Source organism: Microcaecilia unicolor, chromosome 9, assembly GCF_901765095.1.
Source record: "Microcaecilia unicolor chromosome 9, aMicUni1.1, whole genome shotgun sequence".
NCBI classification, from domain to species: domain Eukaryota; kingdom Metazoa; phylum Chordata; class Amphibia; order Gymnophiona; family Siphonopidae; genus Microcaecilia; species Microcaecilia unicolor.
In genome coordinates, this window is record NC_044039.1 from 49,920,322 (window position 1) to 49,946,375 (window position 26,054).

The 26,054-nt window shown below is 48.1% G+C and overlaps 1 protein-coding gene across 1 annotated transcript in view; it reads left to right on the forward strand.

Annotated features, from left to right (window-relative positions):
- Positions 1-26,054, forward strand: part of TULP3 (TUB like protein 3) — a 362,459-nt gene that overhangs the window by 67,142 nt on the left and 269,263 nt on the right. The window contains exon 3 of the mRNA XM_030214120.1: positions 13,199-13,361. Within this exon, the coding sequence (XP_030069980.1) occupies positions 13,199-13,361 (163 nt within the window). The remainder of the gene's footprint in view (positions 1-13,198; positions 13,362-26,054) is intronic.

A 26,054-nucleotide genomic window follows, 5' to 3' on the forward strand; every position in this document is an offset into this window, starting at 1 on the left:
TCTTGGGGAGTCTAGACCTCAGAGGCTGCCGAAGGACAGACCTCAGGTGTCCAGTCATCAGTCGGGTTCCTCTCAAGCTCGTTTTTGGGACATAAGAAGTATAGACTGGGATGCTCGGCCTTTGGCCAGTGACCTTGGTTTCATTACCGCCAGCCATCATTTCGGGAGGGTCCAAGAAAACAACAAGGCAGATGATCTGCAAACTCCAAGATGGAAAGACAACAAAGCAGATCAGTAAAATTTATTGAACAAAAAGCCAAATAGTCAAAAAATATATGGTTTTCTTCTACTGATCTGCTTTGTTGTCTTTCTTTCTTAAATTTCAGGAGGACAGGAAGTGTTCTGGGAAGTCGGGGCGGGCAGTTGCTGCTCCCCATCAGTCCCAATAACGGTGCACCGACCTACTTGTTTGGGGCGATCGAAGGACACTTTCAGGCATTCCAGGACGTCTGGGCCTCCATCACCATGGACAAGTGGGTGCTGGACATTTTGTGCGAGGGCTACAAGTTGGAGTTCTCCCGCCTAGTCGCTCCTCTCTTCTTACAGTCTCCTTGTTGAGGAGCCACCCGTGGAGAGAGATTGAGTCCATGGTAGTCTTCGGCGATTGTGCCCTTCCCTGTTGCTTCCCTGTCGCTGAGTGCGGGCTGGGTTGGTACTCCATGTTCTTTGTGGTTCCCAAGAAGGAGGGCATGGTCTGTCCGATCCTGGACCTCAAAGGTGCCTTCGGGTGGCACATTTTCATATGGAGCCCCTTTGGTCAATTATCGCCTCGGTGTAGGAGGGGGAGTTTCTCACCTCTCTCGATCTCAAGGAAGCGTATCTCCATATTCCAATTTGGGGCCCCCATTAGCAGTTCCTTCGGTTTGCGGTGTTGAGCCGTCATTTTCAATTTTGGGCCCTTCCTTTCTGCCTGGCCACGGCTTCGAGGACCTTTTCCAAGGTCATGGTGGTGTTAGCGGCCTTCCTGCGGAAGCAGGGAATCCGGGTTCACCCGTACCTGGACGACTGACTGATTCGGGCATCATCTGATCAGGACACCTTGGAGGCAACTGTCATGGTAGTCAGTCTTCTGCAGTCATTGTGGTGGGTGATTAATTTCAGCAAAAGCTACCTGGCCCTGTTGCAACACCTGGAGTACTTGGACATCCTCTTCGATACCCGGCAGGCTCGGGTCTTTCTTTCGGAGGGGCGGCATGCAAAGTTGGCGGGCCAAGTGCGGTCTCTTCTATTGGTTCCCCGGCCGTGGGCCTGGGATTATGTACAAGTCCTGGGTTCCATGACAGCGGCCATGGAAGTAGTTCCTTGGGCCATGACACAACTGTGCTCGCTCCAGTGGTCCTTGCTGAGCCGTTGGTCCCTGGTGTCAGAGGCCTACGGCTCCTGGCTTGCCTGGATGTTGGCTGCCAGATGGAGCATGAGGTGGTGGCTCTGTCCTCGGTTGTTGACTCGGGGTATGCCCTTCCTGATTCTGCATGGGAAGGTAGTGACCACAGATGCCAGCTTGACAGGCTGGGGGGCCCATTTTAAGGGCCATCTGGCTCAGGGCTCTTGGTCTCCGAGGTAAGCTCGCTGGCCCATCAGTTGGTTGGAGCTTCGAGCAGTTTGAAAGACTCTGCAGTCCATTGCTTCTCTTTTGCAGGGGGCGCCGGTTCGGGTGCTGTTGGACAATACAACTGCAGTGGCATATATCAACAAACAAGGGGGGACCTGCAGCAGTCAACTGGCCCAGGAGGCCAGTGTTAATGGCCTGGGCGGAGCGGCATCTGCCTTGTCTCTCGACCGCCCACATCGCAGGGTCTCTCAACATGGAGGCGGACTTTCTCAGTAGCCACTCGCTGGACTCCGGCAAATGGGAGCTGTCGGTAGAGGCCTTCCAGCTTGTGGTGAGTCATTGGGGTCTTCCGTGTCTGGACCTCATGGCCACCAAGGCCAGTGCCAAGGTTCTCTGGTTCTTCAGCCATTGTGGAGAGCAGGATTCCTTGGGGCTGGATACCCTGCTGCTTTTGTGGGGGGGGGGGGGGGGGGGGCTTGCTGTATGCCTTTCCCCCGTGGCCAATGTTGGGCTGTCTGCTGCGTCGAGTGGCGACCCATCGGGGCTGGGTGATCCTGATGGCCCCAGACTGGCCGCGGTGCCTGTGGTATGCGGATCTTGTCAGGCTCCTAGACAAGCAGCTACTGCGTCTCCCTTAGGAGTGGGGTCTTCTCCGTCAGGGGCCGGTGGTCATGGAGAATCCCTCCCCCTTTGGTCTTATGGTCTGGTCCTTGAAAGGGCTCGGTTGAGGAAGAAGGGCTACTCTGATTCCGTCATTGCCATCCTGCTTTGAGCGCTCTACTTTGTCGGCCTATGCCTGGATTTGTTTTAAATTTACTACACTGTAGTTTCATCGCATGCCCCCTAGTCCTAGTATTTTTGGAAAGCGTGAACAGACGCTTCACATCCACCTGTTCCACTCCACTCATTATTTTATATACCTCTATCATGTCTCCCCTCAGCCGTCTCTTCTCCAAGCTGAAAAGCCCTAGCCTCCTTAGTCTGTCTTCATAGGAAGTCGTCCCATCCCCGCTATCATTTTAGTCGCCCTTCTCTGCACCTTTTCCAATTCTACTATATCTTTCTTGAGATGTGGCGACCAGAATTGAACACAATACTCAAGGTGCGGTCGCACCATGGAGCGATACAACGGCATTATAACATCCTCACACCTGTTTTCCATACCTTTCTTAATAATACCCAACATTCTATTCGCTTTCCTAGCTGCAGCAGCACACTGAACAGAAGGTTTCAGTGTATTATCGACGACGACACCCAGATCCCTTTCTTGGTCCGTAACTCCTAACGTGGAACCTAGCATGACGTAGCTATAATTTGGATTACTCTTTCCCACATGCATCACTTTGCTCTTGCTCACATTAAACGTCATCTGCCATTTAGCCGCCCAGTCTCCCAGTCTCGTAAGGTCCTAATGTAATTTTTCATAATCCTGTCATGAGTTAACGACTTTGAATAACTTTGTGTCATGAGCAAATTTAATTACCTCGCTAGTTACTCCCATCTCTAAATCATTTATAAATATATTAAAGAGCAGCGGTCCTAGCACTGACCCCTGAGGAACCCCACTAACTACTCTTCTGCATTGTGAATACTGCCCATTTAACCCCACTCTCGGTTTCCTATTCTTCAACCAGTTTTTAATCCACAATAGGACATTTCCTCCTATCCCATGACCCTCCAATTTCCTCTGTAGCATTTCATGAGGTACCTTGTCAAACACCTTTTGAAAATCCAGATACACAATATCAACCGGCTCCCCTTTGTCCACATGTTTGTTTACTCCTTCAAAGAATTGAAGTAAATTGGTCAGGCAAGATTTCCTCACACTAAAGCTGTGCTGACTTGGTCTCAGTAATCCGTGTCCTTCGATGTGCTCTGTAATTTTGTTTTTAATAATAGCCTCTACCATTTTCTCCGGCACCGACATCAGACTCACCGGTCTATAATTTCCCAGAGCTCCCCTGGAACCTTTTTTAAAAATCAGCGTTACATTGGCCACTCTCCAATCTTCCTGTACCACGCTCGATTTTAAGAATGAATTACATATCACTAACAGTAGCTCCGCAAGCTCATTTTTCAGTTCTATCAGTACTCTAGGATGAATACCATCCGGGCCAGGAGATTTGTACTCTTCAGTTTGCTGAACTGCCCCATTACGTTCTCCAGGTTTACCGTGAAGTCAGTAAGTTTCTCCGACTCGTCCGCTTGAAATACCATTTCTGACACTGGTATCCCACCCAAATCTTCCTCAGTGAAGACCAAAGCAAAGAATTCATTCAATCTCTCCACTACATCTTTATCTTCCCTGATCGCCACTTTTACTCCTCGGTCATCCAGCGGCCCCACCGATTCTTTTGCCGGCTTCCTGCTATGTTTTTTTGCCTCTCATGCTATCTTTTTTTCATAATCCCTCTTGGCCTTCTTTATCTGTGCCTTGCATTTGCTTTGACACTCCTTATGCTGCTTCTTGTTATTTTCAGACGGTTCCTTCTTCCATTTTCTGAAGGCATTTCTTTTAGCCCTAATAGCTTCCTTCACCTCACTTTTCAACCATGCCGGCTGTCTTTTGGACTTCCATCTTTCTTTTCTAATTTGCGGAATATGTTTGGCCTGGGCCTCCAGGATGGTATTTTTGAACAGCGTCCATGCCTATTGTATAGTTTTTACCCTCTCAGCCGTTTTTCTCATTTTATCATAGTCTCCTTTTTTAAAGTTAAATGCTAACGTATTTGACTTCCTGTGTATAGTTACTTCAAGGTTGATACCAAAACTGATCATATTATGGTCACTGTTATCAAGCGGCCCCAGTACCATAACGTCCCTCACCAGATCATGCGCTCCATTAAGGACCAAGTCTAGAATTTTTCCTTCTCTCGTCGGCTCCTGCACCTGCTGCTCCATAAAGCTGTCCTTGATTTCATCAAGGAATTGTACCTCTCTAGCGTGTTCCGATGTTACATTTACCCAGTCTATATTTGGATAATTGAAGTCACCCATTATCACATTGCCCATTTTGTTTGCGTCTCTGATTTCTTTTATCATTTCTGCGTCTACCTGCTCATCCTTGCGAGGTGGACGGTAGTACACTCCTATCACCGTCCTTTTCTTTTTTATACATGGAATTTCAACCCACAATGATTCAACGGTGTGATTTGTGTCCTGCTGAATTTGTAGTCTATCTGAGTCAAGGCTCTCGTTAATATACAATGCTACCCCTCCACCAGTCCAGTCCACCCTATCACTATGATATACTTTTTACCCCGGTATGACAGTGTCCCACTGGTTATCCTCCTTCCACCATGTCTCAGTAATGCCTATTATATTCAATTTTTCATTTAGTGCAATATATTCCAACTCTCCTATCTTATTTCTTAGACTCCTAGCATTTGCATATAGACATAAGTACATAAGCACTGCCACGCGGTGAAAAGACCAAAGGTCCATCAAGCCCAGCACTCTGTCTCCGACAGTGGCCAATCCGGACCCCAAGAACCTGGCAAAAACCCAGAATTTAATAACGATCAATGGACTTTTCCTTGAGGAATCTGTCCAGACCCCCTTTAAACTCAGCAAGGCCAGCTGCCGTCACTACCTTCTCCGGCAATGAGTTCCAGAGTCTAACCACACGCTGAGTAAAGAAAAACTTTCTCCAATTTGTTTTAAACCTACCACATTCTTATTTCATCTTGTGTCCTCTAGTTCTATTATTGTTAGAAAGCGTAAACAAACGCTTCACATCTGTCCGCTCTACCCCACTCATTATTTTGTAGACCTCTATCATATCACCCCTCAGCCGCCTTTTCTCCAGGCTAAAGAGTCCTAGCCGTCTTAACCTCTCCTCATAAGGTAGTCGTCCCATCCCTCTTATCATTTTCGTCGCCCTTCTCTGCATCTTCTCTAATTCCTTTATATCTTTTTTTGAGATGAGGCGACCAGAACTGAACACAGTACTCCAGAATACTGACCATTCAACCCTACTCTCTGCTTCCTGTCTTTTAACCAGCTCTTAATCCATAATAATACACTGCCTCCGATCCCATGACTCTCCAGTTTCCTTTGGAGTCTTTCATGAGGCACTTTGTCAAATGCTTCTGAAAATCTAGATATACAAAATCCACCAGCTCCCCTTTGTCCACATGCTTGTTCATCCCCTCGAAAAAATGCAGTAGATTTGTGAGGCAAGACTTCCCTTCACTAAATCCGTGCTGACTTTGTCTCAGCAGTCCATGCTTTTGTACGTGCTCCGTCATTTTATTCTTAATAATAGCCTCCACCATTTTTCCCGGCACCGACGTCAGACTCACCGGTCTATAATTTCCCGGATCTCCTCTGGAACCCTTTTTAAAAATCGGCATTACATTGGCCACCCTCCAATCTTCCGGTACCACACCTGATTTTAGGGATAAATTGCATATTACTAACACAGCTCCACAAGTTCATTTTTCAGCTCTATTCTCTGGGAAGAATACCATCCGGACCCCGCGATTTACTACTTTTTACTTTGCAGAACTGCCCCATTGCATCCTCCAAGTTTACAGAAAAATCATTTAATCTTTCCGACTTGTCCGCTTCAAATACCTTTTCCGGCACCGGTATCGCTCCCAAATCCTCCTCGGTGAAGACCGAAGCAAAGAATTCATTTAATTTCTCCGCTACAGCTTTGTCTTCCCTGATTGCCTCTTCCTTGTCATCAAGCAGATGAAGCCATTACGTATGGGTTATGTCCATCAACCAGCAGGGGAGATAGAGAGCACTCAAACTTTCACAGTGCCCTCTTGGCCAGCTAGCTCCACTGCCTCTTCAGTATTCTCTATCTCCCTTAGCAGGGTGGCTGCAGCTTGTTCGAGCTCCAGAAAAATCTGCCGGGAGGTGGTTCCTGGCTTGCCAGGTGTTAACCGGGGTGTTGGAGGCTATAGCAGCTTCACTTTAAAGGCACATAGGTTAGCCCTTTCCCTGCCTTACCCATACCTCTGTGGATGTGGACATATTGCCTTGCTTTCCCTGTCCTTACCCACCAACAGTGGATGCAGGCATATAGGTTCGCCCTTTCCCTGCCTTTCACACTCATCTGAGCCTCCGGAGTCTTCAATACCTCTGCTTTCCTCACAGCTTAAAAAAAAAAAAAAGTCGCGTCGCGTTTTTAAACGCAGAGACGCTGGAACAGAGGTTTTTGACCTGATTTTCAGCAGGATCGTAGTTGTACACTAGATCCTTTGAGGTAAGAGTGTTTTCCAACTCCTCCGGGGTGGGCCCGCGATCGGGGCGATTTTGGCGCGAAACCGCCATTTTGGATTTTACCGCCGTTTTTCGGCGATGGCTGTGGACAATGTAAAGCGCTGTTCCACTTGTGGCAAGCGCAAATCAGCAGCAGGGCTCTGTAAATCGTGCTGTATTGGCGTAGGAGCCGGCCCGAGCATGGCGAGCGATGTTTCTTCCCGCTCTGAGCTGGCAGTGGGCGCCATTTTGCTTACACCGCATGGCACGGCCTCTGTGGACACGGAGAGACCTGAGCCGGGTGGGGCACCTCGAGATGAGGTTATTTCAGGAGTGGCTAGCACCGGACAGGATTTGGGTGCCCAGGGTGAGATTTTCTCCCCGGATTTTGTGCTTTTGCTGCATAAAGCATACATGATGAAAAGAGCCCTTCCTCAAGGGTCGCCTGAGGCTCCTCTGATTGTCCCCCCGATGGATTCTGGCCTGGGACTGCCCAGTGAGGCTTTTTTCCCCGGATGCTTGGCCTAAAGATAAGCGCAGAAGGGTTAATTCCCCTTCTGATTGTGGTGCACCTTCCCCCCCCCCCCCCCCCCCCCCCCCCCCCCCGTGGTCGGGGTGTGAGGATTCGGAGAACTCTGACAGACGTTCTTGGTCTGAGGAACCAGAGTCAGGTGCGGATTTACCACAGGATCTGGATGATCCCTCCGCGGTGAGGATTTTCCACCGTGATGAGCTGCCAGCACTTATTTCAGATACCCTGCAGGCCCTCTCGATTGAAGATCCTGACAGTGGCATGGCCTCCTCGGGTAATCCCAGGATGGCTAGTACCAAGAAAGCTGCTCGGGCCTTCCCTTTGCATGACTCCATCCTAGAGCTTGTTTCGGCTCAGTGGGCTGACCCCGAGGGACCTTTGAGAGTTTCCAGGGCTATGGGGCAGTTATACCCTCTGCGTGAGGGACATATGGCTCATTTTCAAATGCCTACAGTGGATGCCCTAGTCACTGCGGTGACAAAGAGAACTACCCTCCCTGTAGTGACCCTGGAAGGATTGGCTGTCAGAGTGATGTCGGACAACACGACAACGGTGGCCTATATAAATCGACAAGGCGGAACAAGGTGCAGAGCACTAGCCGCGCAGGCCGAACTGATTTGCCACTGGGCCGAGCTGCATCTTCAGTGTCTGTCGGCAGCTCATATTGCAGGTCAGAGCAATGTGCAGGCCGATTATCTGAGCAGGCATCAGATCGATCTGGCAGACGAAGTATTCCTGCAGATCTGTGCCAAATGGGGCAAGCCCGTCATGGATCTAATGGCGACAAGTGCCAATACCAAAGTCCCGTGCTTCTTCAGCAGACGGAGAGATCCTTGCTCGGCGGGGTTGGATGCCTTGGCTCAACCCTGGCCTCCGGGTCTACTTTATGTGTTTCCCCCATGGCCCTTGATAGGGCGCCTGCTCTTGCGGATTCAGCTGCACCCAGGAGAAGTGGTCCTCATCGCCCCGGATTGGCCAAGGAGACCTTGGTATGCAGACCTCCGACAGATGCTCCTGGAGGCTCCTCTGCCGTTACCTGTGGTACCGAACCTGTTGACTCAGGGACCGGTAGCCATGGAGGACGCTGGCCGCTTTGGTCTTACGGCATGGCTATTGAGAGGGCGCAATTGAGGGATAAAGGTTATTCCAATAAAGTTATTTCCACTCTCCTTCAAGCCCGCAAGCAGTCCACTTCCGTGGCTTATGCCAGGATTTGGTGCCTGTTTGAGTCTTGGTGTGCTTCCAGAGCCATTGTTCCAATGCGGGCTCCTGTCTCGCCGATTCTGGACTTTTTGCAGGAAGGTGTACAAAAAGGCTTGGCCTATAATTCCCTGCGGGTGCAGGTGGCAGCGTTGGCCTCCCTTCGTGGTAAGGTGGAAGGCGTGTCTTTGGCTGCTCACCCAGATGTGGCACGGTTTCTTAGAGGGGTGCTTCGGCTCCGACCTCCAGTGCGAGCACCCTGTCCAGCTTGGAACCTGGGGCTAGTTTTGAAAACCCTGCAGGCATCTCCTTTTGAGCCGCTTCGGCGAGCATCGGAGAAAGACTTGACACTGAAGGCCGTTTTTCTGGTGGCCATTACCTCAGCGAGACGGGTGTCAGAGCTCCAGGCGCTGTCCTGTAGAGACCCATTTCTGCAATTTTCAGAGTCCGGAGTCACGGTTCGGACCGTGCTTTCCTTTATGCCTAAGGTGGTTTCAGCCTTTCACTTAAACCAGCTTATTTTCTTGCCCTCTTTTTCAGAGGAAGAGTTTCCAGAATCTTTTGGGCAGCTGCACTTTTTGGATGTGCGCAGGACTCTGCTGCAGTATCTGCGGGTTACTAACTCTTTCAGGACTTCTGATCATCTGTTTGTTTTGCTATCCGGTTCTCGCAGAGGGTCTCCAGCGTCTAAAGCCACTATTGCCCGCTGGCTCAAAGAAACTATCTTTTCAGCTTATCTGCTGGCCGGCAGGGTTCCGCCTGTAGCCTTTAAGGCACATTCTACTAGAGCGATTTCTTCCTCTTGGGCTGAAACTGGAGCACTCTCTCTTCAAGAGATATGCAGTGCAGCAACATGGGCTTCTAAGCTCTCCTTTGCCCGACATTACAGGCTGGATGTGGCTGCCAGGAGGGATGCGCGTTTTGGTGCACAAGTGCTAGCGCGTGGTGTGGCTTGTTCCCACCCTATTTAGGGATTGCTTTGTTACATCCCATACGTAATGGCTTCATCTGCTTGATGACAAGGAAGGGAAAATTAGGTTCTTACCTTGGTAATTTTCTTTCCTTTAGTCATAGAGATGAAGCCATGAGCCCTCCCTGTATGATTGTCTGTATGCTGTGAATCTGTTTTTCAGGTTCTGTTCTAATTTCCTGAAGTTCCTTCCTTGGGAGAAAGTTGGAAAACAATCTTCAGGATTCATGTTCAGTTTAAATTTAGGAGGATGTGTTCATTCCCTCCAGCATGTTTTTTTTGGAGGATGTGTTGATTCTCTCCAGGAGGCGCGTGTGTTCCCCTCCAGTTCTATAAATAGAAGGATGAGTTCATTCCCTCCAGTGTGTTGGGAGGATGTGTGATTCCCTCCAGGAGGCGCGTGTGTTCCCCTCCACTTATACAATAAGGAGGATGAGTTTTATTCCCTCCAGGAGGATGTGCCTTCCCTCCTTTATGAGTTCATGCCCTTGTGATGGGCCATCGTTCGCTGTGAGGAAAGCTCTTGTGATTCCCATTGCGGTTTGCCATACTGCTTTGGAAGCTTCAAATACTGAAGAGGCAGTGGAGCTAGCTGGCCAAGAGGGCACTGTGAAAGTTTGAGTGCTCTCTATCTCCCCTGCTGGTTGATGGACATAACCCATACGTAATGGCTTCATCTGCTATGACTAAAGGAAAGAAAATTACCAAGGTAAGAACCTAATTTTCCCTTTAACACCACCGTCGTCCAGCAGCCCTACTGATTCTTTAGCCAGCTTTCTGCTTTTAATATACCTAAAAAAATTTTTGCTATGTGTTTTCGCTTCTATCGCTAACTTTTTTTCAAAGTCCTCCTTAGCCCTCCTTATCTCCTTTTTGCATTTGGCTTGACATTCCTTATGTTTTATCTTATTGTCTTCTGTCGGTTCCCTTCTCCCTTCCGTCCCTTCCCTTCAGAGTATGTATGTTGTTCCTATTTGCATGATGCTTAGTACTTGACACTATTGGTTTGCCATCTTTTTTTCTGATCTTTAGTTGTATTTAAGGGCACCTGGCCTATCATGGTCTGTTGTGCAACCTCACTATCCAGAAACCCTATCTTCCCTGTTTGTGAGGTATCCTTGCAAGATACCTTATCCCGAACCATGCGCTTTTGGGCGACTGTCGGCCTTCCCCCCGTTTCTAGTTTAAAAGCTGCTCTATCTCCTTTTTAAATGCCGATGCCAGCAGCCTGGTCCCACCCTGGTTAAGGTGGAGCCCATCCTTTCGGAATAGGCTCCCCCTTCCCCAGAATGTTGCCCAGTTCCTAACAAATCTAAAACCCTCCTCCCTGCACCATTGTCTTATCCACGCATTGAGACTCCGGAGCTCTGCCTGTCTTTTTGGCCCGGCGCACGGAACAGGTAGAATTTCAGAAAATGCTACCCTAGAGGATCTGGATTTGAGCTTTCTATCTAAGAGCCTAAATTTGTCTTCCAGAACCTCTCTCCCACATTTTCCTATGTCATTGGTACTCACATGTACCAAGACAGCCGACTCCTCCCTAGCACTATCTAAAATCCTATCTAAGTGACGCTTGAGGTCCACCACCTTCGCACCAGGCAGGCAAGTCACCAGGCGATCTTCACGTCCACCAGCCACCCAGCTATCTATATGCTTAATGATCGAATCACCAACTACAATGGCTGTCCTAACCTTTCCCTCCCGGGCAGCACTTGGAGACATATCCTCGGTGCGAGAGGATAGTACATCCCCTGGTGGGCAGGTCCTGGCTACAAGAGTACTTCCTACTTCACCAGGGTGATGCTCTCCTTCTAGGAGACCTCCCTCCTCCAAGGTAGCACAAGGGCTACCAGACTGGAGGTGGGACTTCTCTACAACATCCCTGTAGGTCTCCTCTATGTACCTCTCTGTCTCCCACAGCTCCACCAAGTCTGCTACTCTAGCCTCAAGAGAACGGACACGTTCTCTAAGAGCTAGGAGCTCTTTGCATCGGGCGCACACATATGACATCTCATCAACTGGGAGGTGATCATACATGTGACACTCAATGCAAAAGACTGGATAGCACCCCTCTCGCTGCTGGACTGCTGACTCCATCTTAGTGTTTTTGAGTTTTTCAATAATTTAAAACTTGCTACAGTATTAAGGATATTAGCCTAAAAGTGTCTTTTAGTTTATATTGTATATTGTACAATTTATTTAGTGTTTCCTTCTTAGATGGTAATGAAATGTATTTTAAACTCTGTAAGAGCATTCCTTGCTTGTTACCCTAATTACAACAACTGACTATAATTGAAGAGTTGTCCTAGGGGTGGGTGGGAAGACTAAACTAGATCCTGCAGTGCCTGTTAGATTCTATCTGTTAATGCTGTGGTACAAGGCTTTTAAAACTAAGTGGAAAAGACTATGGAGATTAGTTGTTAAAATGTTCTTTTTATATTTTGCCTAACACTAACCTACAATTCCTCCTTTAAACCCCAATCTTTAAGTTCCCAAAGCACAAAGCAAAGTAGCGTTCACTTACCAGAGAAATGTCCTCTTCTGTCAGAACTTCTCAGAAAAGCCAAAAGTATATTAAGTATATTAAGCTTTGTATCCTGTCTCTAACAGGAAGGATAGTAAATGTTTCGAGAGAAACTAGAAGAACTAGATCGTATGTTAAGTGGTTTTGTCCTGTCAAACTTTTCAGTTTCCACTGGTTGTTGTTTTAAGGGTATCCTAGACTTGGTCACCGTATTCTTTGACCCTCTTAGCTACAGTGTTTTCTAGAAGGAAAATGAACTGCTAGTGAATGACTGCCACATTTTAGTAACTTGGTTATTTAGCGTGTTTTTGTTTGAGTACACACCTTACACTTTCCTTAACATTTGAAATGCTTTGGTTTATATCTGTCTTCTAGATTTTTCTTTCACTTGGTCTCCTTCTAAATGTGCCTATATTCCTTTATAGAATAGGCTCCTACAAGGTGTTCAGTTCCAGACTTACCTTCGGTATGCATAGGCGTTCCAAGGGATAAGGTTGGTTGGAATTAGGTGAAGTTATGAAATACATGTATAAAGACATACAAACTTAGGAGAAAAACTTACACCTGTTTTAGAGCAGGTGTAACTATGTGCTAGATTTACTAAAGTGTGCTATTTTGGTAGTGCATGTTAGTACCTTTTTTTTTTTCCATTCATTTTTATTGAAACAGAATTAACACAGAGTTACAAGATTTTAGGTACAGCGTTTACTAACCTTGGTATTCCTAAACCAAACAACAACTCTGCCAAGGTTTAAACTTATTTCCCCTCCTATGCCTCCCCCCTTCTCATAGAAATGTTAGTACCTTTTTAACTTGTGATATTAGTAAATAGGACTCATATAAAATGGGAACTGTGGTAACCAATGCACATTAAGGTGGTTACCACCTTTCAGTAAATCCAGCCCTTTGGGAAGGCAATATTAAAGGCACATATGTAAGGTATATGCATGCTTTCAAAATGGGTGTTTTTTTTTTCTTTTTGTAACACTATAATGATACAAAGGAAAGTACTTAAAGAAGTAGGCACTATCATGATAAAAGTCTCAGTTTTCTTAACTGATATTCCAGTAGTTTATAGCAACACAGCAGATTTAACTTTTCTCTTAGTATTGTGTTGTGTTCACTGATTCATTTGAATAGTTTTTCAGTAGTAAAGGGTCTCTGTATAGTGATGATGCTCTTGTTTGGATCAATTCTTTTTCATAGCGAGCCCTCCTAGAACAGAAGCAGAAGAAGAAACGTCAGGAACCCTTGATGGTGCAGCCCAATCCAGAAGTAAAAGCACGCAGGTCAAAGCTGAAGAGTAACGAGGAGCAGGCTCCACTCGTGGGATCTCTCAGCACTGTCAGAAATGATGTAATACTAGACGGTATGTAAAGGGAACAACTTCCTCTTCATCCAGTTGTTGTGGATCTTAAGTTGGATTTACAAATAACATAACATAGTAGATGACGGCAGGTAAAGATCTTTTCGGTCCATCCAGTCTGCCCAACAAGATAACTCATAGTATAGGGCAGTGATGGCGAACCTATGGCACACATGCCAGAGAGGGCACGCAGAGCCCTCTCTGTTGGCACGCGCGCCGTTTCCTCAGCCAGTTCCAGTCCCCCTCCGAATAAAAGTCATACATGCATCAGGCCTCCCTCCTACCCAGCACCAGGCCGCCTGAGCACCAGCTCGCCTGCCCTCCGAGCACCAGGGCCCCCCCCTCCGAAATGTAAAAGTCATACCTGGTTGGGGTTAAGGCGGCAGCGGCAGTGAAAAGCGCTGGCTCGGCGCGCCTTCAGCCTTCACTTCTGTCTCTCAAGCATGCCGAGCCAGCGCTTTTCACTGCGGCAGCTGACGCCGCATTAACCCCGACCAGGTGTGACTTTTAAATTTCAGAGGGGGGGCCCTGATACTCGGAGGGTGGGCGGACGACCTGGTGCTGGGTGGGAGGCCTGAGGCCTGGTGCTGGGTGGATGGGAGGGAGGGAGGGGTGCCTGGTGCTGGGTGGGAGAGAAGGATGCTTGGTGCCTGGTGGGATGGAGGGAGGGGTGCTGCTGGTGCTTGGTGGGAGGGGTGCCTGATGGGAGGGAGGGATGCTTGGTGCCGGGTGGGAGGGAGGGATGCCTGATGCCTGGTGGGAGGGAGGGATGCCTGGTGCTGGGAGGGAGGGAAGCCTTGGAAATGGAGTTAAGAGAACAGATAGAGAGCAGCAGAATCAGAGACTAGGACCAATATGGATAGAAAAACAAAATCACCAAAGGTAGAAAAAATCATTTTATTTTCATTTTAGTGTTTGGAATATGTCCAATTTGAGAATTTACATCTGCTGTCTTATTTTGCACTGGGTATACTGGAGCTGTAACAGCTTACAGAAATGATTTATAATGAAAATAATCAAGTTATTTTTTTTCTCCTATACTAGTATAATATTTTCAATGATATCTGTTTATATGCCCCAGGTACAAATAAGTACCTGTATACAATATGTAAGCCGCATTGAGCCTGCCATGAGTGGGGAAAGCGCGGGGTACAAATGTAACAAAAATAAATAAAATAAAAATATGCGCCATGGCTGGTGTAAGGGGTGTGGCTATCATAGGGGTGGAGTCATATGTGGTGACCCCGCCCATAATGAGTACCGACACCTGTTATTCAGGTTACATTACCCTGTTGGCACTTTGCGATAAATAATTAGATTTTGGGTTGCTGTTTGGGCACTCGGTCTCTGAAAGGTTCGCCATCACTGGCATAGGGTATGATGTGATACTATATATCTTCAATTGTCTTTGCCATTTTCAGGGCACAAACTGTAGCAGTCTGCCTGGCATTAGCCTTGTTCTCCAACTACTTAAGTTGTCATCGAAGCCCCTTTCCAATCCATTCAAATCTGTCGAGCCACTATCAGGGCACAGACCGCAGAAGTCTGCCTGGCACTGGCTTTGCTTTCCAATTACGGATGTCATCTAATCACCGCTAAGCTTGTTTGGTTATATGCCTTCTATATAGGATTCCTTTGTGTTTATCCCATGTATTTTTGAATTACGTTACCATTTTCATCTCCACCACCTCCCATGGGAGGGTATTCCAGGTATCTACAACCCCCTCAGTGAAAAAATATGTTCTGACATTATTCCCAAGTCGGCCCCCCTGCAACTTCAATTCATGTCCTCTAGTTCTATCACCTTCCCGTCTCTGGAAAAGGTTTGTTTGTAGATTAATATTTCTTTATTAGGATTTATTTACCACCTTTTTGAAGGAATTCACTCAAGGCGGTGTACCGTAGGAATAGGTCAAACATAAGACAATTACAGCAGTAAAATATTCAAGTAAGACAAAGTATGGCATAGCATGCAACTTACAACGTCAACACAATGCATAATAAAATATTTTAGAAATCAGCGTAGGGTATAAGCAAAGATGGAACATTTAGATAGGTAAGAGAAATTAGAAAATAAGGGGAATAATTTAAAGAAAGTTACACATAAAGTCAGAGAGTTAATTAAATATTATCTCAGCTGGAATGGATAAACGTGCAGCCTGTGTCATTCCTTGTGTGTGTGTGAGACTAGATAGTTAGGGTGATAAGATGCAGACGTTCAAATATTTGAAAGGTATTAATCCACAAACAAACATTTTCCATAGATGGGAAGGCGGTAGAACTAGAGGAAATGAAATGAGATTGAAGGGGGGCAGACTCAAGAAAAATGTCAGGAAGTATTTTTTCACGGAGAGAGTGGTGAATACTTGGAATGCCCTCCCGTGGGAGGTGGTGGAGATGAAAATGGTAACAGAATTCAAAAATGCGTGGGATAAACATAAAGGAATCCTATTCAGAAGGAATGGATCCTCAGAAGCTTAGCGGAGATTGGGTGGCAGAGCCGGTGGTGGGAGGTGGGGCTAGTGCTGGGCAGACTTCTATGGTCTGGGCCCTGAAAATGGCAGATACAAATCAAAGGAAGCCAACACCCACAGAAGGTGATCTCTCCACAGGAGAAACGGAAGTCAAATGTACAAACAGTGGATCCAAACAAAGTCCTCTCACAAATGGTGTTTCCCAAACAAGGTCTTTATTTAAATAAATAAATAAAATGACCCGACACGAATCGTGTTTCGGCCACAAAGGCCTACCTCAGGGGTCTATGAATAAAAACACAAATAAATCAAAACCACACATATCTTAAAAATAATTAATACATAAAAAATAGTCAGAAATGAAACATATAAAATGATTAAAATATTGTAATACAAGCAAAAATATATAATAATTAGCACATACTGAAAGAAACGTACCTATAGACCTTTGGTGTAAAACAATGGTAAAACAAATGTTTCCTGATTGACTTTTAAATGTATAGTTTTTTCTGACATCTTATCTATGCAAAGTGTTTTTTCTGATATATATTTTTCTGAATGATGATAGGTTTTGGTATTCATGGGTACAGATTTATCTTTTTTATCTTATTGTATCATATTTACTTTGATATATATATGTGTTTTTTTTCTATATACCTTTCTAGACAGGATGAGCAGGTAGACGCAGAAATGATAAAAGAAATCAGAGACGCGAACAAAATGGGCAATGAGATATTCCATATCATCAAGCTGATCAATCCATAGACTGGTGGGTTGTGTCCATCTACCAGCAGGTGGAGATAGAGAGCAAACTTTTGCCTCCCTATATGTGGTCATGTGCTGCCGGAAACTCCTCAGTATGTTCTCTATCTCAGCAGGTGGTGGTCACACACAGCAGCAGCTCTGGCTAGGCCTCCAAGCCTAATCCTTAGGTTTTGTTGAGGCCTGGGGTTGAGGGCTCTTTTGAGCAAGTGCAAACCTGGTGGTGCCAGGTCCCTCCTTTTCTCCCCCCTCCCGCTGGCTCCGTTTAATAAAAAAAAAAAAAAAAAAAAAAAATTTTAAACGTCTTTAAAGGCGTTTAATTCGACGTTTCTTTAAACGTTCATTGCAGCTACTCACTGGGACACCAGTTCGTTGCAGCTCGGAGCGGCAAGCAGGTAATTTTACCTTTTTATAGCGGGCAGGGGGTTCCCCGATTCTTCTCCTCGTGGCATATGGCGTCGGAGGGCGAGGGCGCAAAGGGTCGCTCCCCGGATCGCTGGAGCGCTTCTAGAGGGGATGCGGGGGTTTTACAACCTGATTCGCCCTTGATGGGTGACAGTTTAGTGACCGATGAATGTCCCGGTCGTTCCTCCGGCGTGGCGGTTTTTTCCCGCCATAAACGCCCATCCCCCGCTCCTCGCCTCCGCCATCTTGGCCGGCCACGCGGCTCGGACGGCTTCTTCGTGGGCCGCCCTTGAGGTTGGAGACATTAATGCCATGAACGCCCTTAATTAGGGCGACGGCACAAGCGGCTAAAGTTAAGCGCCGTTCTTCCCGCGCGGCTCCTTCGCGGAGTTTAGCGCCGGACGCCATTTTGGATGCGCAGCATGTCTCTCCCCTGCTATTGCGAGCGCCGGTTGAGAGTGCGTCTAGGGCTGTTGCCCAGGCTGCGGAAGTGCACAGTCTGGGGGGTTTCTCCCCCGAGTTTGTTTTGCTGCTGCATCAGGCTTTCCTCATGCAAAACGCTGCCCCTGCTCCCTCTTCTGATAAAGAGGTTGAGGTTCCCAGAGGTAAACGCCCTCGGGTTGATTTCCAGGCCTTGGAGGACTTTGTCTCCTCCGATGTAGATGAGGGCAGCGTGTCTGAGGTCTCCCAACGGTCCTTTGCGGATTCCTTGGAGGAGATAGATCCCCGCTCGGATGGAGCGGATTACCCCTCTGCAGCGCGGCTTTTTAGCCCAGAGGATTTGCCCAACCTGTTTTTACAGGCCATGGACACTTTGAAGATTTCCTCTCCGGAGGACGTCTCTCCCTCAGCCCCTGTTGGCTCTGCCATTATGCTGGGGACGAAGCGCCCGCCTAGATCCTTCCACGTGCATGATGCCATGCACACCTTAATTGCGGCTCAATGGGATGTCCCGGAAACGAGCCTTAAAGTGGCTAGGGCTATGTCCCACCTCTATCCTTTGGCTGTGAGTGAACGTGAGGCCTATCTGTGGCCTACCGTGGATTCTTTAATCACTGCGGTGACTAAGAAAACAGCGTTGCCGGTGGAAGGTGGCACGGCCCTAAAGGACGCCCAAGACAGAAGATTGGAGGCGGCCTTAAGGTCGTCCTTTGAGGCAGCTGCTTTAAGTTTGCAGGCCTCAGTTTGCGGCTCATATGTGGCCAGGGCGTGCCTGACTATGGTGCAGCGGGCTTCCCCCTCGGATCTTTCCTTGAGGGCTGATTGGCCGGCCCTGGAATCGGGCTTAGCCTATTTGGCAGACTTGCTGTATGATGTCTTGAGAGCCTCAGCTAAAGGCATGGCTCAGACAGTCTCTGCGCGGCGGTGGCTTTGGCTGAAACATTGGTCTGCTGACCACGCCTCTAAATCCCGCCTGGCTAGGTTGCCTTTTAAAGGCAAGCTGCTCTTTGGGGTCGAGCTGGACAAAATCGTGACCGATCTCGGCACGTCTAAGGGCAAGAAATTACCAGAGGTCAGGGCTCGGGCTAGTACTCGTCCCGGTACCTCCAGAGGACGGTGGCTGGAAGCCCGTCGGTACCGCCCGGGCAAGTCGGGTTCCTCTGCCCCCTCTTCCTTCAAGAGGATTTTCTCCCCCAAGCAGCATTCCTTTCGCAGAGACCGCCGTCCCGGAGGTGCTCCCTCCGGTCCTCCCCCAGGGTCTCATACCCAATGACGGGGCCTTGGTCCACGCCCCAGTGCAGATTGGAGGACAGCTGTCCTCGTTTCTGGGCGAGTGGACCACTATAACTTCAGACGCGTGGGTGCTGGAAGTCATCAGAGACGGCTACAAGCTAGAGTTCTGCCAACCCTTAAGAGACGGGTTTGTACTCTCTCCCTGCAAGTCTCCGGTCAAGCTGTGGCAGTGCAGCAGACCTTGGACAACCTGATCCGCCTGGGTGCGGTCGTTCCGGTGCCAAAAAATCAGATTGGCAAGGGACGTTACTCCATTTACTTTGTGGTTCCAAAGAAAGGAGGTTCTGTCCGGCCTATCCTCGACCTCAAAGGGGTCAATCGGGCCTGGAAAGTGAGGCACTTTCGCATGGAGACTCTCCGCTCTGTTATAGCGGCAGTGAAGGCAGGAGAGTTCTTGGCTTCCTTGGACATCAAGGAAGCGTACCTGCATATTCCCATCTGGCCTCCTCTCCAACGCTTTCTGCGTTTTACAGTCCTGAGACGACACTTCCAGTTCAGAGCCCTCCCTTTCGGGTTGGCTACTGCTCCGCGGACCTTTTCCAAAGTAATGGGGGTCATAGCGGCCTTCCTGCTAAAGGAAGGAGTACAAGTCCATCCTTATCTGGACGACTGGTTGATCCGAGCCCCCTCTTATGCAGAGTGCGGCAAAGCTATGGACCGGGTAGTTGCTCTTGTGAGCTCCCTGGGATGGATCATCAACTGGAAGAAGAGCCAGCTGCGCCCGACTCAGTCCCTGGAGTATCTGGGAGTTCGATTCGACACCCAAGTGGGCAGAGTGTTCCTGCCAGACAATCGGATTGTCAAGCTTCAGGCTCAGGTGGACTAGTTCCTAGTAGCCTCTCCTATTCGGGCTTGGGACTACGTGCAGCTGTTGGGCTCTATGACGGCCACGATGGAAGTAGTGCCCTGGGCCAGGGCTCATATGAGACCACTACAGCTATCTCTGCTGCTGCGCTGGACTCCGATGTCGGAGGATTATGCTGTGCGCCTTCCCGTGGACCCAGCAGTGCGCAAGGCGCTGAGCTGGTGGACGCAGACAGACAAGTTGTCTGCAGGATTGCCTCTGGTGACCCCGGAGTGGATTGTCGTCACGACAGACGCCTCTTTGATGGGCTGGGGAGCCCACTGCTTGGGAAGGACAGCGCAGGGGCTCTAGTCTCCTGCAGAGGCAAGTGGTCTATCAACCTCCTGGAACTCAGAGCCATTCGGTTGGTGTTATTGGAGTTCATCCCGGTACTGGTGTTGTAGCCTGTACGGGTCCTGTCGGACAATGCCACGGCTGTGGCCTATATCAACCGCCAGGGAGGTACCAAGAGCGCCCCTCTAGCCAAGGAGGCTATGAGTCTTTGCCAGTGGGCGGAAGCGAACCTGGAGCAGCTTTCAGCGGCCCACATTGCCGGAGTCATGAATGTCAAGGCGGACTTTCTCAGTCGCCATACCTTGGAGCCCGGAGAGTGGCAACTATCTGCTCAGGCGTTCTTGGACATCACGAAGCGCTGGGGCCAGCCGAGCCTAGATCTGATGGCGTCATCGGCCAATTGCCAAGTGCCGCGCTTTTTTCAGCAGAGGACGGGACCCTCGATCCCTGGGAGTAGATGCTCTTCTCCAACAGTGGCCGACACAAGAGCTCCTCTATGTGTTCCCGCCCTGGCCCATGTTGGGCAGGGTGCTAGACCGGGTGGCAAAGCATCCCGGCAGGGTAATCCTGGTGGGTCCGGATTGGCCCAGACGTCCCTGGTATGCGGACTTGATCAGGCTCTCAGTCGACGATCCTCTGCGGCTGTCAGTGGAGCAGGGCCGGTTACATCAGGGTCCCGTGGTGATGGAGGATCCCTCTCCCTTTGGTCTTACGGCCTGGCTATTGAGCGGCAGCGTCTGAGGAAGAAGGGCTTCTCAGACAAGGTCATCGCCACTATGCTGAGAGCGAGGAAACGCTCTACTTCTACTGCTTACGCCAGGGTTTGGCGTATCTTTGCAGCATGGTGTGAAGCAGGCTCACTTTCTCCCTTCACTGCTCCAATTTCTTCAGTGTTGGCGTTCCTGCAAGAAGGTCTGGAGAAAGGCCTGTCGCTCAGTTCCCTTAAAGTCCAGGTAGCGGCTCTGGCTTGCTTCAGGGGCCGCCTGAAGGGTGCTTCCCTGGCTTCGCAGCCAGATGTGGTGCGCTTTCTCAAGGGAGTTAATCACCTGCGCCCTCCTCTGCACTCAGTGGTGCCTGCGTGGAATCTCAACCTGGTGCTAAGAGCATTGCAGAAGCCGCCTTTTGAACCCTTGTCGAGGGCATCTCTGAAAGACCTGACGTTGAAAGCAGTCTTTTTGGTGGCTATCACTACAGCCAGAAGAGTTTCCGAGTTCCAGGCGCTCTCATGTCGAGAGCCTTTTCTGCAGTTCACTGAGGCAGGAGTGACTATTCGCACAGTGCCTTCCTTCCTGCCCAAGATTGTTTCTCGCTTCCATGTGAATCAGCAGCTCTGTCTCCCTTCCTTTCGTAGGGAGGACTACCCAGAGGAGTACTCTGCTCTTAAATATCTGGATGTGAGACGGGTCATCTTCAGATACTTGGAAGTGACCAATGATTTCCGGAAATCGGATCATCTGTTTGTCCTGTTTGCAGGTCCTCGTAAGGGTCTGCAGGCTGCTAAGCCTACAGTGGCAAGATGGGTCAAGGAAGCCATTGCAGCGGCTTATGTGGCCGCGGGGAAGGTGCCGCCTATCCAGCTGAAGGCTCACTCCACGAGAGCTCAGGCGGCCTCGATGGCAGAGGCCGGATCCGTCTCCTTGGAAGAGATATGCAAGGCGGCAACTTGGGCTTCGGCTCATACATTCTCCAAGCATTACCGTTTGACTGTGGCTGCACGGGCGGAGGCCCGGTTTGGAGCTTCAGTGTTGAGGTCAGGGATTTCAATGTCCCGCCCTGGGTGAGTACTGCTTCGGTACATCCCACCAGTCTATGGATTGATCAGCTTGATGATATGGAAGGTAAAATTATGTATAATCATACCTGATAATTTTCTTTCCATTAATCATAGCTGATCAATCCATAGCCCCTCCCAGATATCTGTTCTGTTTTTATTCTGGTTGCATTTCAGCTTCAAGTTTAGTCTTCGGTTATTTCAGAAAGACTTCGTGTTCAAGTTCTTTCACTTGGATTCTTCAAGAGTTGAGACGAGTTTGTGTTACAGTGAGCTGCTGCATTCCTCTCCCCTCCGTTTTACGGGGCTGGATTGAGACATAAATTCTGCCGGCACTCCCTCCCGCTTCGTGCGGCTGTAGGGCAGCTTTGTACCCCTCCCGCTTCGGCGGTGTTAGGGTCAGTCAGCTCCTCCCGCGGTTGCGGTTGCAGGATAAGCCAGATCCCCCCGCATCGGCGGGTGTGGTGTCCCTCCCCCGCTCCGCGGGGATGAGCTGGACGGATTCCCCTCCCCCACTTGTGTGGGGATGAGCTGGGTTAATTCCCCTCCCCCGTTTCGGCGGTGGTGAGCTGGGCAGAGTGTCCCTTCGTGGGTGTAATTCTCTAAGTGCTGAGTCCTGCGGATGGAGCTTTGATATCGACATACTGAGGAGTTTCCGGCAGCACATGACCACATATAGGGAGGCAAAAGTTTGCTCTCTATCTCCACCTGCTGGTAGATGGACACAACCCACCAGTCTATGGATTGATCAGCTATGATTAATGGAAAGAAAATTATCAGGTATGATTATACATAATTTTACCATAATGGGTGACTTCAATTATCCAAATATAGACTGGGTAAATGTAACATCGGGACACGCTACAGAGGTACAATTCCTTGATGACATCAAGGACAGCTTTATGGAGCAGCTGGTGCAGGAGCCGACGAGAGAAGGAATAATTCTAGACTTGGTCCTTAGTGGAGCGCATGATCTGGTGAGGGACGTTATGGTACTGGGGCCGCTTGATAACAGTGATCATAATATGATCAGTTTTGATATCGACCTTGAAGTAACTGTACACAGAAAGTCAAATACGTTAGCGTTTAACTTTAAAAAAAGGAGACTATGATAAAATGAGAAGAACGGTTAAAAAAAAACTTAGGGGGGCAGCTGAGAGGGTAAAAACTATACAATAGGCATGGACGCTGTTCAAAAATACCATCCTGGAGGCCCAGGCCAAACATATTCCGCAAATTAGAAAAGAAAGATGGAAGTCCAAAAGACAGCTGGCATGGTTGAAAAGTGAGGTGAAGGAAGCTATTAGGGCTAAAAGAAACGCCTTCAGAAAATGGAAGAAGGAACCGTCTGAAAATAACAAGAAGCAGCATAAGGAGTGTCAAAGCAAATGCAAAGCGCAGATAAAGAAGGCCAAGAGGGATTATGAAAAAAAGATAGCATTAGAGGCAAAAAAACATAGTAAAAAAATTTTTCGATATATTAAAAGCAGGAAGCCGGCAAAAGAATCGGTTGGGCCGCTGGATGACCGAGGGGTAAAAGGGGCGATCAAGGAAGACAAAGACGTAGCGGAGAGAATGAATGAATTCTTTGCTTCGGTCTTCACCGAGGAAGATTTGGGTGGGATACCGGTGTCGGAAATGGTATTTCAAGCGGACGAGTCGGAGAAACTTACTGACTTCATGGTAAACTTGGAGGACGTAATGGGGCAGTTTAGCAAACTGAAGAGTAGCAAATCTCCTGGACCGGATGGTATTCATCCTAGAGTACTGATAGAACTGAAAAATGAGCTTGCGGAGCTACTGCTAGTGATATGCAACTTATCCTTAAAATCGAGCGTGGTACCGGAAGATTGGAGGGTGGCCAATGTAACGCCAATTTTCAAAAAAGGCTCCAGGGGAGATCCGGGAAATTATAGACCGGTGAGTCTGACGTCAGTGCCAGGGAAAATGGTAGAGGCTATTATTAAAAACAAAATTACAGAGCACATCCGAGGACATGGATTACTAAGACCAAGTCAGCATGGCTTTTGTGTGGGGAAATCTTGCCTGACCAATTTACTTCAATTCTTTGAAGGAGTAAACAAACATGTGGACAAAGGGGAACCGGTTGACAGTGGCGTAGCTAGGGTAGTTGACACCCGGGGCCGGTCATTTTTTAACACCCCCCTCCAAAATCCAGTACTAGGCATACCGAGAATACAAAACACTCAGGATCTCTAGAACAATTTTACCATACCATAAGCAGTAATTTCTACGAGTCACATAAGGAAAAGGAAAGCATCTTAAACACTACAGTGAGCACTAGAACATCAATTCACCTATTGTAAAACGTAACCAGACAGAATAGTACAGATCGTCGATCCTGCACAGTCAATGCCAACTGAAAGCCGTGTCTTTTTCACAAACACGGATAAACCCTAAACCACTATAGAATAAGTAATCAAACTTTCTATTTAGACAAAAATTAAACTGAACCCCCAAGAGGCCAGACTGAGCATACAATGCAACACCACAGAAACAGAAAATAAAATACCATTTTATTGGGCTAATACATTTAGCTTTCAGAGGCCAAAACCTCCTTCCTCAGATCAGTATATAGTGGTGGAAATAAGTATTTGATCCCTTGCTGATTTTGTAAGTTTGCCCACTGACAAAGACATGAGCAGCCCATAATTGAAGGGTAGGTTATTGGTAACTGTGAGAGATAGCACATCACAAATTAAATCCGGAAAATCACATTGTGGAAAGTATATGAATTTATTTGCATTCTGCAGAGGGAAACAAGTATTTAATCCCTCTGGCAAACAAGACCTAATACTTGGTGGCAAAACCCTTGTTGGCAAGCACAGCGGTCAGACGTCTTCTGTAGTTGATGATGAGGTTTGCACACATGTCAGGAGGAATTTTGGTCCACTCCTCTTTGCAGATCATCTCTAAATCATTAAGAGTTCTGGGCTGTCGCTTGGCAACTCGCAGCTTCAGCTCCCTCCATAAGTTTTCAATGGGATTAAGGTCTGGTGACTGGCTAGGCCACTCCATGACCCTAATGTGCTTCTTCCTGAGCCACTCCTTTGTTGCCTTGGCTGTATGTTTTGGGTCATTGTCGTGCTGGAAGACCCAGCCACGACCCATTTTTAAGGCCCTGGCGGAGGGAAGGAGTTGTCACTCAGAATTGTACGGTACATGGCCCCATCCATTCTCCCATTGATGCGGTGAAGTAGTCCTGTGCCCTTAGCAGAGAAACACCCCCAAAACATAACATTTCCACCTCCATGCTTGACAGTGGGGACGGTGTTCTTTGGGTCATAGGCAGCATTTCTCTTCCTCCAAACACGGCGAGTTGAGTTCATGCCAAAGAGCTCAATTTTTGTCTCATCTGACCACAGCACCTTCTCCCAATCACTCTCGGCATCATCCAGGTGTTCACTGGCAAACTTCAGACGGGCCGTCACATGTGCCTTCCGGAGCAGGGGGACCTTGCGGGCACTGCAGGATTGCAATCCGTTATGTCGTAATGTGTTACCAATGGTTTTCGTGGTGACAGTGGTCCCAGCTGCCTTGAGATCATTGACAAGTTCCCCCCTTGTAGTTGTAGGCTGATTTCTAACCTTCCTCATGATCAAGGATACCCCACGAGGTGAGATTTTGCGTGGAGCCCCAGATCTTTGTCGATTGACAGTCATTTTGTACTTCTTCCATTTTCTTACTATGGCACCAACAGTTGTCTCCTTCTCGCCCAGCGTCTTACTGATGGTTTTGTAGCCCATTCCAGCCTTGTGCAGGTGTATGATCTTGTCCCTGACATCCTTAGACAGCTCCTTGCTCTTGGCCATTTTGTAGAGGTTAGAGTCTGACTGATTCACTGAGTCTGTGGACAGGTGTCTTTCATACAGGTGACCATTGCCGACAGCTGTCTGTCATGCAGGTAACGAGTTGATTTGGAGCATCTACCTGGTCTGTAGGGGCCAGATCTCTTACTGGTTGGTGGGGGATCAAATACTTATTTCCCTCTGCAGAATGCAAATAAATTCATATACTTTCCACAATGTGATTTTCCGGATTTAATTTGTGATGTGCTATCTCTCACTGTTACCAATAACCTACCCTTCAATTATGGGCTGCTCATGTCTTTGTCAGTGGGCAAACTTACAAAATCAGCAAGGGATCAAATACTTATTTCCACCACTGTATCCTATCCTGACCTGAGGAAGAGGGTTTTGTGCTCCAAAAGTTAGTCAAAATATATTAAAATTAGTCCAATAAAGATTACTTTATTTACATGTTCTATTTATAAACATTTATTAACACAGCTACAATACTATATCCTAAAGCAAAATAATAAAAATATGTATTTACAGTTTATTGTCTCTGGTTTCTGCTTTCCTCATCTTCTTTTCACTGTCTTCCTTCCA